The 14561-nt window shown below is 35.6% G+C and overlaps 2 protein-coding genes across 2 annotated transcripts; both read left to right on the top strand.

The window, feature by feature from the left end:
* The first annotated feature begins 3426 nt into the window (after positions 1-3426).
* Positions 3427-5977, top strand: LOC100893997 (BTB/POZ domain-containing protein KCTD6-like). The gene is made up of 2 exons (XM_031000081.1): positions 3427-3911; positions 5902-5977. The coding sequence occupies exons 1-2, from the start codon at positions 3427-3429 to the stop codon at positions 5975-5977; spliced, it is 561 nt and encodes a 186-aa protein (XP_030855941.1).
* Positions 5978-10581: 4604 nt separating this feature from the next.
* On the top strand, positions 10582-13165 carry LOC105440498. The gene is made up of 3 exons (XM_030999355.1): positions 10582-10645; positions 11712-11988; positions 12557-13165. The coding sequence occupies exons 1-3, from the start codon at positions 10625-10627 to the stop codon at positions 12823-12825; spliced, it is 567 nt and encodes a 188-aa protein (XP_030855215.1). The 5' UTR covers positions 10582-10624; the 3' UTR covers positions 12826-13165.
* Positions 13166-14561: the final 1396 nt, after the last annotated feature.

Here is a 14561-nt window from a genome sequence, read left to right as displayed (position 1 = left end):
GCACAGCAAACCAAATCTTGAATTTGTGTACCACAATTATGTCTGTACACCTGTATATCCAGAATATGAAGAGGTTCTCTCTTTTCATTTTATAAAGCAATTTACCAAATTGTACAAAGTTATCAAATTCCAATATTCTGAGGTATGTGATTATTATGCTGCATTGCTGGTGTATATGATTAGTGTCTTTGTATAGAGTGGTGAAGTGTGACGTCATCAAAAATCTATTTTTAGAATTTCTCAATTTTTTCTTCATATTCCGAAAGAACACCAAAAATAATGTCCAAATGTAGAAAACCAATTGAATATGTTAAATATTGGCTGAGTTATGACCATCCGAATGAATATATGTCCTATGGGAACTCAGTGTTATATGCTCTGGCTCCTAATGGTTAGGAGCCAGAGCATATAACACTGAGTTCCTATGGGGAGTATCTTTATTCAGATGGTCATATCTCAGCCAATATTTAACATATTCAATTGGTTTTCGACATTTGGACATTATTTTTGATGTTCTTTCGGAAAATGAAGAAAAAATTGAGAAATTCTAAAAATAGATTTTGATGACGTCACAGCTTCGGTACTCTATATGTACATGCATACTGTTGAGATGCAGGCATGTGAATTGGGTTGCAGGGTTGATGTTGGTATAGATGTTTCCAGTGCGCAGGGTTTTATGTGCAACGAAAGAGAGATGTTGTAGAATGGTTGCTAGGTTGATTATGACAATGGTTTATTATACAAATGATGCATGTGCATGAGTTATACGATATACAATCTATCCGCCCTTGAGTTGTGGCTATACGGTATGCATCTATCGTACAAAGCCTCAGATGACTTTGTACGATAGTTGCATAAACAGCTTCAACAAGAGTGGATAGATCGTTTAATGAACAAATTTTACACATTTTGCCTTTTCACTTTTTTGTCATTATGCATGTAAGTACATGTATAAGAACAGACAGAGTGAAAACTTGTGGTATGATAGATTTGAGAATGTACGTAAAATGTCATTTGTTCTCTTTAAATAACTACACGGTGCGTATCATGTAAATTTCTTATCTTTAAGACAATTGTAAGTGTTGTATAATATCAACATAATTTCAGGAAGAATATTTTTTTTATTTTAAAGAATACAGTAAGTATATTATAATAAAATACCTTGTAAATATATTCATGCAGAAGAGAAATTGATCATGAAACAAATTTAGCATTAATAAAGCAAAAATAGCATTAAAAAAAAAGATTCCTGAATCTGAAATATCTTCCATGTTTCTTTCCATTATTACGCAGCTGCTTACATGTTGTATGTTGTAAGTGAACATAAATATTGCAATGAAGCAAATTCAGCATTCTTCATGGGAAAATGTGCATTTAATATATCTCTCTGTATTTAGCATTTCATTAGTACTTTGTGATAAGATGATTTTCATTTTGTTTGTTTGTTTGTTTTATTTTTTCACCATGTAAAATAACTGTTTACAGATAATAAAAGTCAGTTACAATATATAATAATAATACATAGTAGGAACAATGCATAAACATAAATGTTTGAAGCGCAACGCCCCTAAGATAATAGCTGGTAATTATTAGGTTTAAATAATACATGGCTTAAATTAAGGCATTCTGTAATTACAAAAATAAAACAAAATACAAAATCATGTCCCTTAATGTACCTCTTCTTGACAAAAAATAGCACAAACATAATGTGCCTCAAAAGTTAACAAGCATATTTGGAGAGAAATAATTCCTTTAGTTTTTTTTTAAATAACACAAGATTATTGCAAGTTCGTATTTCCTGTGGCAAAGCGTTCCAAATGTCAGGACCTACATATCTAATTGATCTGTGGGCTAAAGCACTCCTTGGACAAAATGACAATCGTTGGTTGGACCATGTAGTTTTATCTATACATTTGCATGGAAGTGCTCTTAACAAAAATTGAATGGGAATTTTTTTTGGTGGAAATACTGTTGAATATATACGGAGATTGTAGAAGATGAATTAATAGTGTTGAATATATATGTTTAATATGAATAAATAAGAATATTTACTGATTGATAATGTAACGTTATCGAATATCAATTGCAATCAATCATGGTGGACAATCCATTTGATAATAAAGAAAGAACATGATATCAAAGTAAGATTGTGCTGTGTTATTACCTTCTTCTGCAATGATTTCAGAGTACTCCTATTGATGATCAGTCATTTTGATCTTCTGTTTCTTTCTACGTTAAAATATGAAAGTGATATTTTTTAATTTGAAATCATTAAATGGGAATTTCATATTGGAAAATTAATAATTTCAGTGTGATGTACTGTATTGTATGACAACTATAACATTCGGTTAAACACCAAACAACTGGAATTCAATATGTACATTTAGGCCTACTATAATTATTTTTCGAACTTAATAACTGGGGAGAACCTGTAGCAACGTGTGCTAGTCGATCCTGAAGGAAATGTTGCTGAAACTGGAATGGATGATAATTTAGTTTACAGTGGAAACATTTTATAACTTGGCCATTGGGAGTTTGGGACCATGAAAACATGAATTGTTAAATCTTGTTATATCATATAGGTACATGCATATCATTGTATAAGAGCTATTTATAATGAGTACCCACTGGAGAGCTATATCCCTTTCAGTCACACTCAACTTACCGATTCACATACAATAATGGGATCACAACAATACAAAATGTATTCCTTTCTTATACAGTATAGTGTACAATTTTTTTCCTTCTTACTCAACACCCCCTCCCCCTTCCCTGTTGAGCCCCCCAAACAATTCATACGGTCTTCCTCGAAGCAGTTCCCCAAAGTTGACAGCCCTGGTACGTAGGTCCATGGTTTTATGGTGCTCGATATCACACAATGTTCACATGATCAGCCCGAGCGGGATGATTTGGATTGTTGTTGCATGACGTAATGTCTAGTCGGTGGGGATTCCCCGATATTGCAACCTCGCATAAATTATATGCTCAGGGCACGAAGTGCAGAGCGGAAGCATTCACAGGGTAGTTTATCGAGCCGTCGCTGCGGAAAAATTAATAATTAACAAGAACGAAGTACATCATCATCACGTGATGCAGATTGCGCGCGGGTTATAAAACACCGGGTATGATTCTCTTACCAATACGGGTATTAAACTTGGTGTTCGTGTCCCTTTCGTGTTATACAGATGCAGATGGCATATTGGAGGGTATGAATTATATGGAGAAGAATTTATCGGGCTGTCGCAGCGAAAAGATCGAACATTAAACAAGGAGGTACCAGTAGAAAATGCTACCACTAAAAAGAAAGATGGATTCTGCACGGCAATCTGACAATCAAATTGGTTTAAATGTTGGCGCCTTGGCGGTAAGATCTACCTGACAACTCGGGACACCCTGACGCGGTACCCGAACAGTTTCTTTGCCATCATGCTAGACAGTGATATCCCTTCTGGTAGAGATGCCCAAGGAAACTACCTGATTGACCGAGACGGCGAGATATTTCGCCATGTCCTGAATTTCATGAGGTGTGGCGAACTTGTGCTACCACGGGGATTTAACGAGTTCGATTTACTGGAACGTGAAGCAGGCTTCTTTTTGCTCGAGGCGCTTAAAGAATTGGCTTTAAGAGAAGCTGCAGGTATGTCGGCACGTATTGAAGTGGGGATTGCGGTCGGTACGGGTGGCACCAGGAGCACGTATATGATGACCAGAGAGGCGTTGATGAGAGAAAAAGAATCTTTCTTCACCGACATGTTGGATGGAGGGAAGCCAGTTCCAAAAGACACGCAAGGCAACTACGTCATCAGTAGGAACAATAGTCTCTTCCATCATATTGCTGACTACCTAGTACGTGGAGGAATCCTCAATGACATCACATCGAGTGAGCTTCAGCAGCTACGAAAAGAAGCTAAGTATTATAGACTGCCAATATTGGAACAACACATCCAAAGCGTTGAGTTCATGATAAAACACCGGAGCAATACCTTTGCCTTTGGCATATACATTCATTTCTTTTATTCTGAGAATGGCCCGTGTGTTGCTTATTCCAGCAAGCTACTTGTCGGTCATCCATCCATCGAAAAGCTTTGGAAAGGATATCCAATTGGTATAGTCTATGCTGGAGAAATGGACCCTAAAATAATGTCCAAATTTACAAGTGCAAGCTCTGTTAAGGACTTTTTCTCAACCCAGACATCCAACTCTATTCAAATGTCTGAACTAAGCTCCAATTGTACTCGAATTAATGTGCAAATATACTAGGACCCGAGAAAAGATCAACATGGAGTGGTATGTATATCACAATCGGTTATCCTGAAAGATGTAGCTCTCAGCCTGCACGCATGTATCGGATATTTTTAGATTTCATTTACCTCAGTCTGCTAAAAGTGCTTATGATTTTCTTAGCGTAGTAGATTTGTTGCAAAGTAAGATAAAGTACATTGTTTTAGTAGTTTTTATACAGCTTTCGCAGACTTGACAAAAACAAATAATAGTAATATTAGCTCATTCTTATAGCGCTCTTCAGGACTGCAGGCCCTCTCAAAGCGCTTTATATTGTTACCCCTTAAATTTGCGCTGCAAATGCATAATGGAATTTGTATCATGTAATTGTCATAATCATGTAGTAGTAATTAATGATAACAATAATAATAATAATAATAATAATAATAATAATACTAATAATAATGATAATAATAGTAATTGCAATGATATCAATGATAATAATAATAATTTATAATGATGATGATAATTGTGATAATGAAGATAATAATAATGAAAATAACATTGAAAATAATTATGATAATGATTATGATGATTATAATAATAATAAAGATAATAGTAATAGTAATCATGATAATGATTATGCTAAAACAAGATTCATCTATAAAGCGCCATTTTAAGAGATATAAATTAAGTGCATTGTGTATAATATCATTAACCATGCATTCTCTCAACATATCTTTATGCTGTTTAATTGTTTTGTATGCTGGGTTATCTGTCTATATGTTCTCTTTGAATATGATATTGATTTGATTTTTAAGAGGATTGTTTTTGTGGATATTTACTTAAAGTTAATAAATTGTTATTTTATGTGTTTGGACCCTATACCTTCAGTCTGTAATGTCTGTCGCACGCGGCACGCGAGACGATTTGATGCGACCCCCCAAAAAATAATAACACTCAGAAAAAAATGCATAATAATCATCATCACTAATTTTTGATATGTGTGTCTCACATATAAACTATCATTATTCATCTTTCATCTTATGCTTTCACGTGTGATGAATGAAGTAGAACAAACGAGGAACAATATAAGTGGAATGTAATGAGCTGGAGGGTTGGGGAATTCATAGAATGGCTTCTATATATATATATATATATATATGTCTCTTCTCTCGGTTAAACTGATTGGGTTATACTTGTGCAGGTGGATTAATACTGTTACGGCCCTCCATCTTAGAACGGGTCCTGGATGCTGGAGGGCCGACCTGTCCCTTGCCTCTATCACCGTCATCTGGCGAGGAATTTGCCATCCTGACTAATGCGAGCGGTTTCTATTTGGCTTGTAGTTTAGAGGCCCTGACGTGGCTCCGTTTTCCCAAAGTATATGAGTGTGGAGAATAGAGGTGTTTTGGATAGCCGGATGTGTATTCTCTATGAGAGGGTTATATTACGTCAGTCTATGGAGACTCAACTAATAACACGTTATGAAACGATGGATTGTTTAACTGTATACTTTAATAATACAAACATATTAAGTCAACTTCTCCAACACGTTATCATAGTTAACACCGACATGTCGGTGCCAATTACCTGGATTAATCTCAACAAGTAGTAAAGGCAGGGATTGCCTTTTGTAGGAACTCTATTTCTCGCTTCCAATCCTTTTCCTTATTTTAGCTCAGTTGGAGCAAAGCGGATAGTTCGCTATCTGACCAAGACGAGAGCCAGCGTCGAAGTGACGAAACTGCCGTGAAATACTGGTATTTATAGCCTCTGAGACGCTCTGAGAGCTGCTTTACGCATGGTGCGTCCGTAATCGCGCTCTGAGCCCTTAGGCCCCAAAAGCTTACTGCGCCCTATACGTTTTCTGCAAGATAACTTAAATTGTGGCGAACTGGTTCGTTACAATACCCTGGGGCTTCCTCCTCTTATTCGAATAAAGTGTATGTGGTTTTGTAACATAGAAATAAAAGCACTGTTACAGTACAAGATTCCACTATCATTACTATTATTGTTATTATATGAGATGTACATGTAGACATATATTACTTTAGTCTTGGGACTGACGTTTGATGTCACCTACCTAATGACATGACTCAGGATCGAATATACATGTACCAGCTTTCATATGAAATATGCTGCTGTGTATATGCAATAATGATGGATTTTTCTTTCACACATTTTGACTTTTTACTTTTCTCTCATTATACAGGTAAATAGGAAAACAGACTGAAAACTTGTATGATAGATTTGAGAGTGTACTTTGAAATGTTATTTGTTCTAATTAAATCATTAAATAACTACCGGTATGTAAATCTCCTGTTCTGAAAACAATTGTAAGTGTTGCATGAGAACACCATAATTTCAAGAAGAAAACGTTTTTGTCTTGTCTGCGTAGCCAAAGCGAGACATAGGCGCCGTTTTTCCGGTGACGGCGGTGGTGGTGACGGCGGCGTCAACATCAAAAACTTAACCCAAGGTTAAGTTTTTGAATTTTTATTATAATTTTAAAAGTATAAGTTCCTTTTCAATGAAACTTGGACTAAAGAGTTATCAAGTATCCCCAATCATGTGATGAGAATTTCAGGTCACTAAGTTAAGGTCAAAGGTCATTTCAGGTCAACAAACTTAGATTATGTTGTGGCATCGAAATCAAAACTTACCCAAAGGTTAAGATTTTGAACTGTTATACTTTTGAAAGTATACATTCCTATTCCACGAAACTTGAACATAGGGGTTATCAAGTATGACCAATCATGTGATTAGTCTTTTAAGTGACAAAGTCAAGGTCAAATGTAATTTCAGGTCTGCAAACTTAGACTTTGCTCTGGCATCAACATCAAGAATTTAAACTTTTAACATAATTTCAAAAGCGTTTATTCAAATTCCATGAAACTTGTACACAAGGGTTATCAAGTATCACAAATCATATGACATAAATTCCAGGTCACAAAGTCAAGGTCAAAGGTAATTTTAGGTCAGTAGACTTAAAATGAGAATTAATAAAACAATTTTTGTTATTTGTTCATATTCCGTTACAGTTATCAATCGTGGTACAAATTATAGTAAATAATTTTTCTGATGATTTTTAGTCAATATACATTTCAAAATGCTGATCATATTCACATGATTTCATTTTGTTGGGCCTGCTAATGGGCCACCCTGCCTATAGATAATGTCCCAACCTCAATTTTTCATCATATCGAATTGCGTAATGCAGGCGAGACCACTGAGAGCGTTTCCCTTGTTTATTTTAAAGAATATGATAAGCATATTATGATATAATTAAATGCATTGTGATTATGTTCATGCATACTGAAATTCACGAGGTGAACAGAAGAGAAATTCATAATGAAGCAAAAAGAAATTTTTTTTTTTGTTACTACATTGAATCCCATTGTATCATCTAAACTTTTTTTACATGACTGAAATGAACATCAGGAGCCTTCTGTATATAAAAAAAAAAGTTTGGTGTAAGTGGGATTGATTAACATTTTAAAGCAAATCTTCAATATTCAGTTCATGATTGGATGAAAAAATAGCTTGCGTTTAATTTTAGGGTTGTGTTTCAACTTTGATAGAGGTAGCTCTTTTTGCAGGAGACCCCAGTATCCTTCGTTATAAAAGAAAGATAATTCACAGCTGGGCCCTGTTTCATGCAACTAGCTACATGTACATGTCATCGGTGACAAGCTTCGAAATTGATAAAAGCTACTAAAATCAGCAAAGTTCATTAGCTGGAAGCAAATTTGGTATAGAATTGTGGCAAGTGATCTTCATACATGAAACTAGGTGCATGAAACAGGGCCAAGCTGTGATCTTCTTCTCTCTTTGTAATTGGAGCTGTGATAGCATTACCAAAAAAGATTCCCGAATCGGAAATTTTGTCCATATTTCTTTCCATTATTACGCAGCTGCATACGTGTTGTATGTTGTAAGTGTACATTTGTATATATTGCAACGAAATAAATTCAGTGTTCTTCAAGGTAAAATATGCATTTAATATATCTCTGTATTTAGCATTTCCTTTAGTACTTTGTGATACGATTATTTGCATATGAACAAAATGGCAATCGTTAGTTGGACTATGTAGTTTTATTTATACATTTGCATGGAGACAGTGCTCTTAACAAAGAATGCATGGGATTATTTACTTTTCTAGAAATAAAGTTGAATATATGTGGAAGGTGAATGAATACTGTTGATTATATAATTATGTATGATATGAATAGGTAGGCCTATGGATAAATGTATATGTATAATATGAATACATAATAATATTTTCTAATTGATAATGTTTCTTTATCGAATTATTTAATCATGGTAGACAATCCATTTGAAAATAAAGAAAGAACATGATATCAAAGTAAGATTGTGCCGTGTTATTTTCTTCTTCTGCAAAGATTTTATAGTCCTCGTATTGGTAATTAGCCTATACTACTTTTCTCTGTAACAGGTTGCCATTTTGATCTTCTGTTTCTTTCTATAATAACCTTACAGGGCAATCTAAGCCTTGCAGTAAGTTGCTTGGAAGGAAGGGAGAAAAATCAAGATATGAATGAAATCAGAGAAAAAAAGTAGGAAAGCTAAGTTTTTAATTTGAAATCATTATATGGGAATTTCATATTAGAAATTAATAATTTAAGAAAAATGTACTACATTGTAGACAAACTGTCACATTAGGAATTAACTAAAAACGACTGAAAAAATGTTGTTAAGGCCTATATATTTTTTAGAACGTTATAACTGGGGAGGAGCTTTGGTTTTGGGAGAATCTAAAGCATAATACTTTAGTTGATCCTGAAGGAAAATTTGCTGAAACTGGAATGGATGATATTTTGATTTAATGGAAACTTTTTATAACTTGGACATTAGGACTATGAAAACATGAATTGTTCAATCAGGGCCTCGTCGAATAAAGAGTTGCGATTGATCCAAATCAATCACAATTAGTCCTCTAATTGAACACAAGTTTGCGGTCTCTTTTCTCTTATGCAACTATAGTTGCGATTGATATCCATCACAAATAAGTTGCGATCGATCGCAAGAGTTATCCCTTTCAGTCGCACTCAACTTACCGATTCACATACATAATGTGATCACACCAATTAAACATGCATTCCTTTCTGTGTTTGATAGTGGTTGTCAGATATTGTTCCAACTTTCAGCAACCCTCCCCCCCCCCCTTCTCTGATTTTCTTGTTATTACCCAATTTGACCATCTGAGAAAGGTTGGTTTCCCTTTGTGATGATTATTCTCTCATATCCTGAACAGCAGGAACATTATTTCACTTTCACATGAACCACAATCTCCGATATTAGAATGCACCACTTTGGATGGTTACAATGGACTATAATGTTATGGAGAAAAATGCACTGCAACATGCATTCTCCTATATGCAGAATATTCATAGGCCTATTGTATACCCTTGTGCACATACACATTATTGTTGCTCAACAATAATTTAGTCTCACATGACTATAGAAATAATTTGAGCATTGTGAATATTGAATTTGATGAGTAAAACGAATTACATTCTGTGCCGTTGAGGACAGGCTAGCAACAGCAAAAAAGTCATCAGAAAAATCATTGAGAAAACATGTGAATTAGCCGCCAGGCCACAGCTTTATAGTTGTCAATGTCTATATGACAACTCGATGAGTACTTTTTCGCCCCTCATCCCACCGATTCGCCACTGCTCTATCTTTGTTGCTATACGTAGGTTCATGGTTTTATGGTGCTCGATATCACACAATGTTCACATGATCAGCCCGAGCGGGATGATTTGGATTGTTGTTGCATGACGTAATGTCTAGTCGGTGGGGATTCCCCGAGTATTGCGCCCGCGCATAAATTATAATGCTCAGAGCACTGCAAGACATATAGAGATCTGTTGACGGAGACGCGACATACGGGCAGAGCGGAAGTATTCCCAGGGCAGTAGAATTTATCGGACCGTCGCGTCGTGTCGCTCCAGAAAGATCAATAATCAACAAATTAGAAGTACATCATGTGATGTGAAACGTTTTTTTATTTATTTTTACTTGGTGTTCATTGCATGGAACAGATGCATGCAGATGGGATATTTGGAGGGTGCATGAATTATATGGAGGAGAATTTATCGGGCCGTCGCTGAGAAAGATCAATAATCAACACAAAGAACATCATCATCATCATCATGTGATGTAGATTGCGTGCGGGATATGATACGATTCTATTCTCTTACCAAACAGTTATTTTGTATAAACTTGGAGTTCGTACATGTGTCCTGGAACAGCTAGATGCAGATGGGATATTTGGAGACTGTCTGAGTCCGAGATTCTGATCAATTCACATCTTGTTTTGCAGTAACGTGAATTTGAACGTTTTTACGCTTTATATACTCACACGTCGATTAAAATGGGTTGTAAACAATCAAAGGTAAGCTAGCCCAACTGATACTTTCATTCAATCGTGATATTTTGAAGAATTAAAGTTGCGGATCGCAACTTTAATCGCCTTTCAAGTGTCCCGCGACTTTCGAGACTATAATATTGCGAAAATCGGACGAGATCACGCAAAGTTTCGTAGTCACGTGAATATTACAAATGTTACGGTGTACAAAAATACTGCTTTTCCTTAATTGCACTATTACACTGCATGCCAACTGTGTTTTTTATGCCTTATCTTGATTTCGTATGACTTGAAATTCATCAAGGTACATTTCTGTAGCATAACGAATCATAAAAACAAAGAAGTACATAGGAAATAAAAACAATAGAATACATAAGAAATTAATAAAACGAAATACAAAATAGTTGATTTGAAATGTGAAAAAATGTCAATACATTACCGTCGCGACTATGCTACTCAGATTTCCCTTTAAAGATTGACCTTCATACCTCGTTTTTTAAATAGAATATCAATACATATGTAAACAAAATAGGCATCTAACCTTCATAAAATATAATAAAGTAGTAAATAAGCGATTTTTCTAGAAAAAAAATTAGGCAGCGATGCTTTTTATAATTATGCGTGTCAATTCAAACAATATATTATATTTTTGAGTATGATATAATCAACTGCATGACAAGTTGGTCACCTAATATAATATTAAAACAAACACATTATTTTGGAATTATCGTTTCAGAGGAAAGGAGATAGAGAGAGAGAGAGAGAGAGGTTAGATATTGTTACCTGACTGGTATCGTGATGAATAAATAACGAATCATTTAAATAAAATACAAGACTAAGTAAAATCAGCATAAAAACAATGACAACATGACATCATAAATAAAATTGATAACACAATGTCTCTGGGGCTTTAATTTGTTGTTGTTGTTGTTACTGTTTATAGAAGAACAAACCAACAAAAAGCGGTGTTTATTTAAACAAAAACTCGTCTTTGTATCTTAATGCGTTTGAAAAGTGCAGTGATATGATCATGTGGCAATCATGATTCTATATAATATCTTATTTTTTCCATCTTATATCTCATTGCATACAGAATCGATTGAGCATTGCTGTCTGCAGCAATTCTGGGGAAGACAGCGTGCAAGGTCTTATCCGACATATCACCGAGAATATGCCAGACGTGGTAGAGCCAGCGGACTTGATGTTCATGCCTCTTCCCTACAACATGGCAGACATGAAGGAATTCGAATTCCGTGGAATTGACGCCTTGCTTCTGTGTCATTCTATGGATATCAAGGGACCCTTTTGCTCCGAACTCGGATCCAACTCAATCTATCACAAGTTCTTGTACAAGGCAAAGAGGTGCTTGGGTAAGGTTTTCTCGAGCTCATCTGTGTTTTTTCTCATTTTATTCCTTGTAAAGATATTTTGATATTTTTGTTTTTCTTGTTCATTTTCTTCTTCTTCATTAATAATGAACATGGTCCGACATACATCTAAGGCCTCAATAAATTGTTATCTGGTTCCAGTGTGGGGCATTGGGGCTCGGACCCCCAACCCTGGCCCCAAAAAAGTTTTGAAACAAGATGGTAACGACAATTTTACCTGCGAAAGAAGAAGGAAAAAAAAGAAGGAAAAAAAAGATGATATCTTACCTTTTTTATTTTTTTTCTCACACGAATTGGGCCCCCACCATCGCCGCCGACTGGATCCGCCCCTGTCTGGTTCGACCGAAGGGTTACCTCCCCAAGAAAAAAATCTGATGGGATCGTTTTTCCCTCGAATTATGAGGAAAAAAATACAACGTGTCTGCAGTAATACTAATAGAGAGCAAATACCTTCGCAAGGGAGTAGCCCTTCAATCTAAACAAAAAATGAAGGAAATAATAACCCTGCTACCAATAAAGCCATGTTTTTTCTACCTCTATTATCAAATAGGAAAGAAAAAAGTAGCTGTCATTGTGCACGACTACAAACTAGGTCTTTCGCTGGAAGCGCTTGAAACTTATAGCAAAACCAACAAGTCCACATTCAATATGACGTCACTGGTGCTGACACTGGGTCAACTTGCTGCATGGGGTGGCTCGACTCAACTGACCGATGTACAGCTGGACGAGTTCAAGTCTTTCTTTGAAGGGGCACTGTCCTGCCGCAGAATAATTGTAGGGGCATTTTACAGGTTTTTCTATCGCCTGATCCGTCAGTGAACTTCGATGAAGATTGAGGCCCATTACATCAGCGTGGGACTAGAGAGGAAATTATGAGCTGTGTCATAATAATATAGTGTTATCTTCGATCAGCCCCCTTCCAGTACACCCTACCCCTCCCTCCCACCCCCTATCCTTAATGTTATTGCCCCCTTGTAACTGTCTATATCTTGTCTTTGAGGTTATATTGTTATTTTATAGTTACTATAAAATTGGGTAGTTTTACAAGCCATAGAGTGTAGATAGCATAATCCCAGGCTGTAGTGTATATACGCGATGTTCCTTTCGCATGGTAAGGGATGTATTTTTATGAGATGAGGATGTGAAATTCTTGAAATAACTGGAAACGTATTTAGGGTCCGCAAACGGACAGACATTGTTGTTATCAATCTTATACAAAGTCATGTACATTATACCCAAGAAAGTGTTCCTCTTTTGTAAGTAGCTCATTCAATTGAAGTGATGTTCATCATTATACCATGTCATAACAAAATATAGGTTCTTTGTAAATCTACAGAATGACGTGTAAAGTAAAGTATTCATTATCTCCTCAAGCTTTTAAAGTAAGGTCAGCTTGTCCACAAAAAAAAGTTTTTATTTCTCACGCCCATTGGTCATCCGTGGAATGTACGGTGGTGCAATAATTCCGAAGCACCTGAGCAAATTTGCACCTACAACACAAGTGTATAAAGTATCATATTTAGAATTCTATTGATGTGTATTGTTCATAATATTTAATATAAAATATCACTTATTAATTTTGAGACCAGAAGTAGTAGCAAATATCATTTCAAAAGCACAATTTAGTTGAATATGTTGACTTGCTGTATATAATATACAAATTGTGTGTATTTAAAATTTCTATATTATGGACAAGTTTGAAGTCTTATCGACACTATTATATTTGCATCTAAAGCGAATTTGCATTCATTTCGTACATTGCACATTGGCGGGTCATGCGGGATGGGGGCGCTTCATCACTAATTGAGAAATGGGAAAAGGGGGTAACGAGAAGAACAACAATTATATACCTCACTTAAGAAATCCAGCCATCTGATTGGTCGAAATTGCATTCATAAACTTCAACTATTCCTGTAAAATTCCCGGTAAAATTCCAAACCCATGTAATAGTTTTAAAAAATAGTTCTAAAATCCCAGTAACCATGGTTACCGGGAAAGTAGTTCAGTCTTGGTGAAACACCCATAGGTATACATGTTAAAAAATGGTCTGAGCGATCGAGGATACCGTACGTGTGCGATGAATTGGTCGGTAATTTCAATACAATTGAATCTCGATCGATCTTACCGACAATTTTATCTTGCATTGTTGACATGAAGACGAAAATAAACTTCCAAAAACAACATCTGCCGATAGATCTTGATCTAAGTTCGTGCCAATGCATTGCAAAAGTAAAAGAAGGGCCCGTTTAATGGAGCTACGGCGAAGCATTCAGCACGCGAAGCCGATTTCAATCCATTTTAATGTATATATCAGAGAAAACTGCTAGATATGGTATGAGTGCGCGATAGCCGAGCGGTCTAAGGTTGTGATTTTAGTCACATCATCGTTGGTACGCAAGAGATCGAATCCCATCTTTGACAAAAAAAAACAAAAAAAAAATATTATTTTTTAGTCTACTCTCAAAGATACACTCATGAAAAGAAAAAAGGCCAAGAAGGGTGTCATAAGTGGACTTTTTCTCGGCATATAAAAGTATTAATGACTGCTTTAATAT

The sequence above is a fragment of the Strongylocentrotus purpuratus genome, unplaced genomic scaffold (genome assembly GCF_000002235.5).
Source record: "Strongylocentrotus purpuratus isolate Spur 01 unplaced genomic scaffold, Spur_5.0 spur5_contig_861, whole genome shotgun sequence".
NCBI classification, from domain to species: Eukaryota; Metazoa; Echinodermata; class Echinoidea; order Camarodonta; family Strongylocentrotidae; genus Strongylocentrotus; species Strongylocentrotus purpuratus.
Note: the sequence above shows the minus strand (reverse complement) of the source record. Positions and strands in the feature narration are given on the sequence as shown.

Coding starts and splice junctions, on each gene's coding strand:
- LOC105440498 (XM_030999355.1), top strand. CDS start 10,625: ATGGGTTGTAAACAATCAAAG. Junction 10,646..11,711: donor TGGGTTGTAAACAATCAAAG/GTAAGCTAGCCC, acceptor CATTGCATACAG/AATCGATTGAGCATTGCTGT. Junction 11,989..12,556: donor CAAGGCAAAGAGGTGCTTGG/GTAAGGTTTTCT, acceptor ATTATCAAATAG/GAAAGAAAAAAGTAGCTGTC.
- LOC100893997 (XM_031000081.1), top strand. CDS start 3,427: ATGCTAGACAGTGATATCCCTTCTGGTAGAGATGCCCAAGGAAACTAC. Junction 3,912..5,901: donor CAGCTACGAAAAGAAGCTAA/GTATTATAGACT, acceptor TCCTTATTTTAG/CTCAGTTGGAGCAAAGCGGA.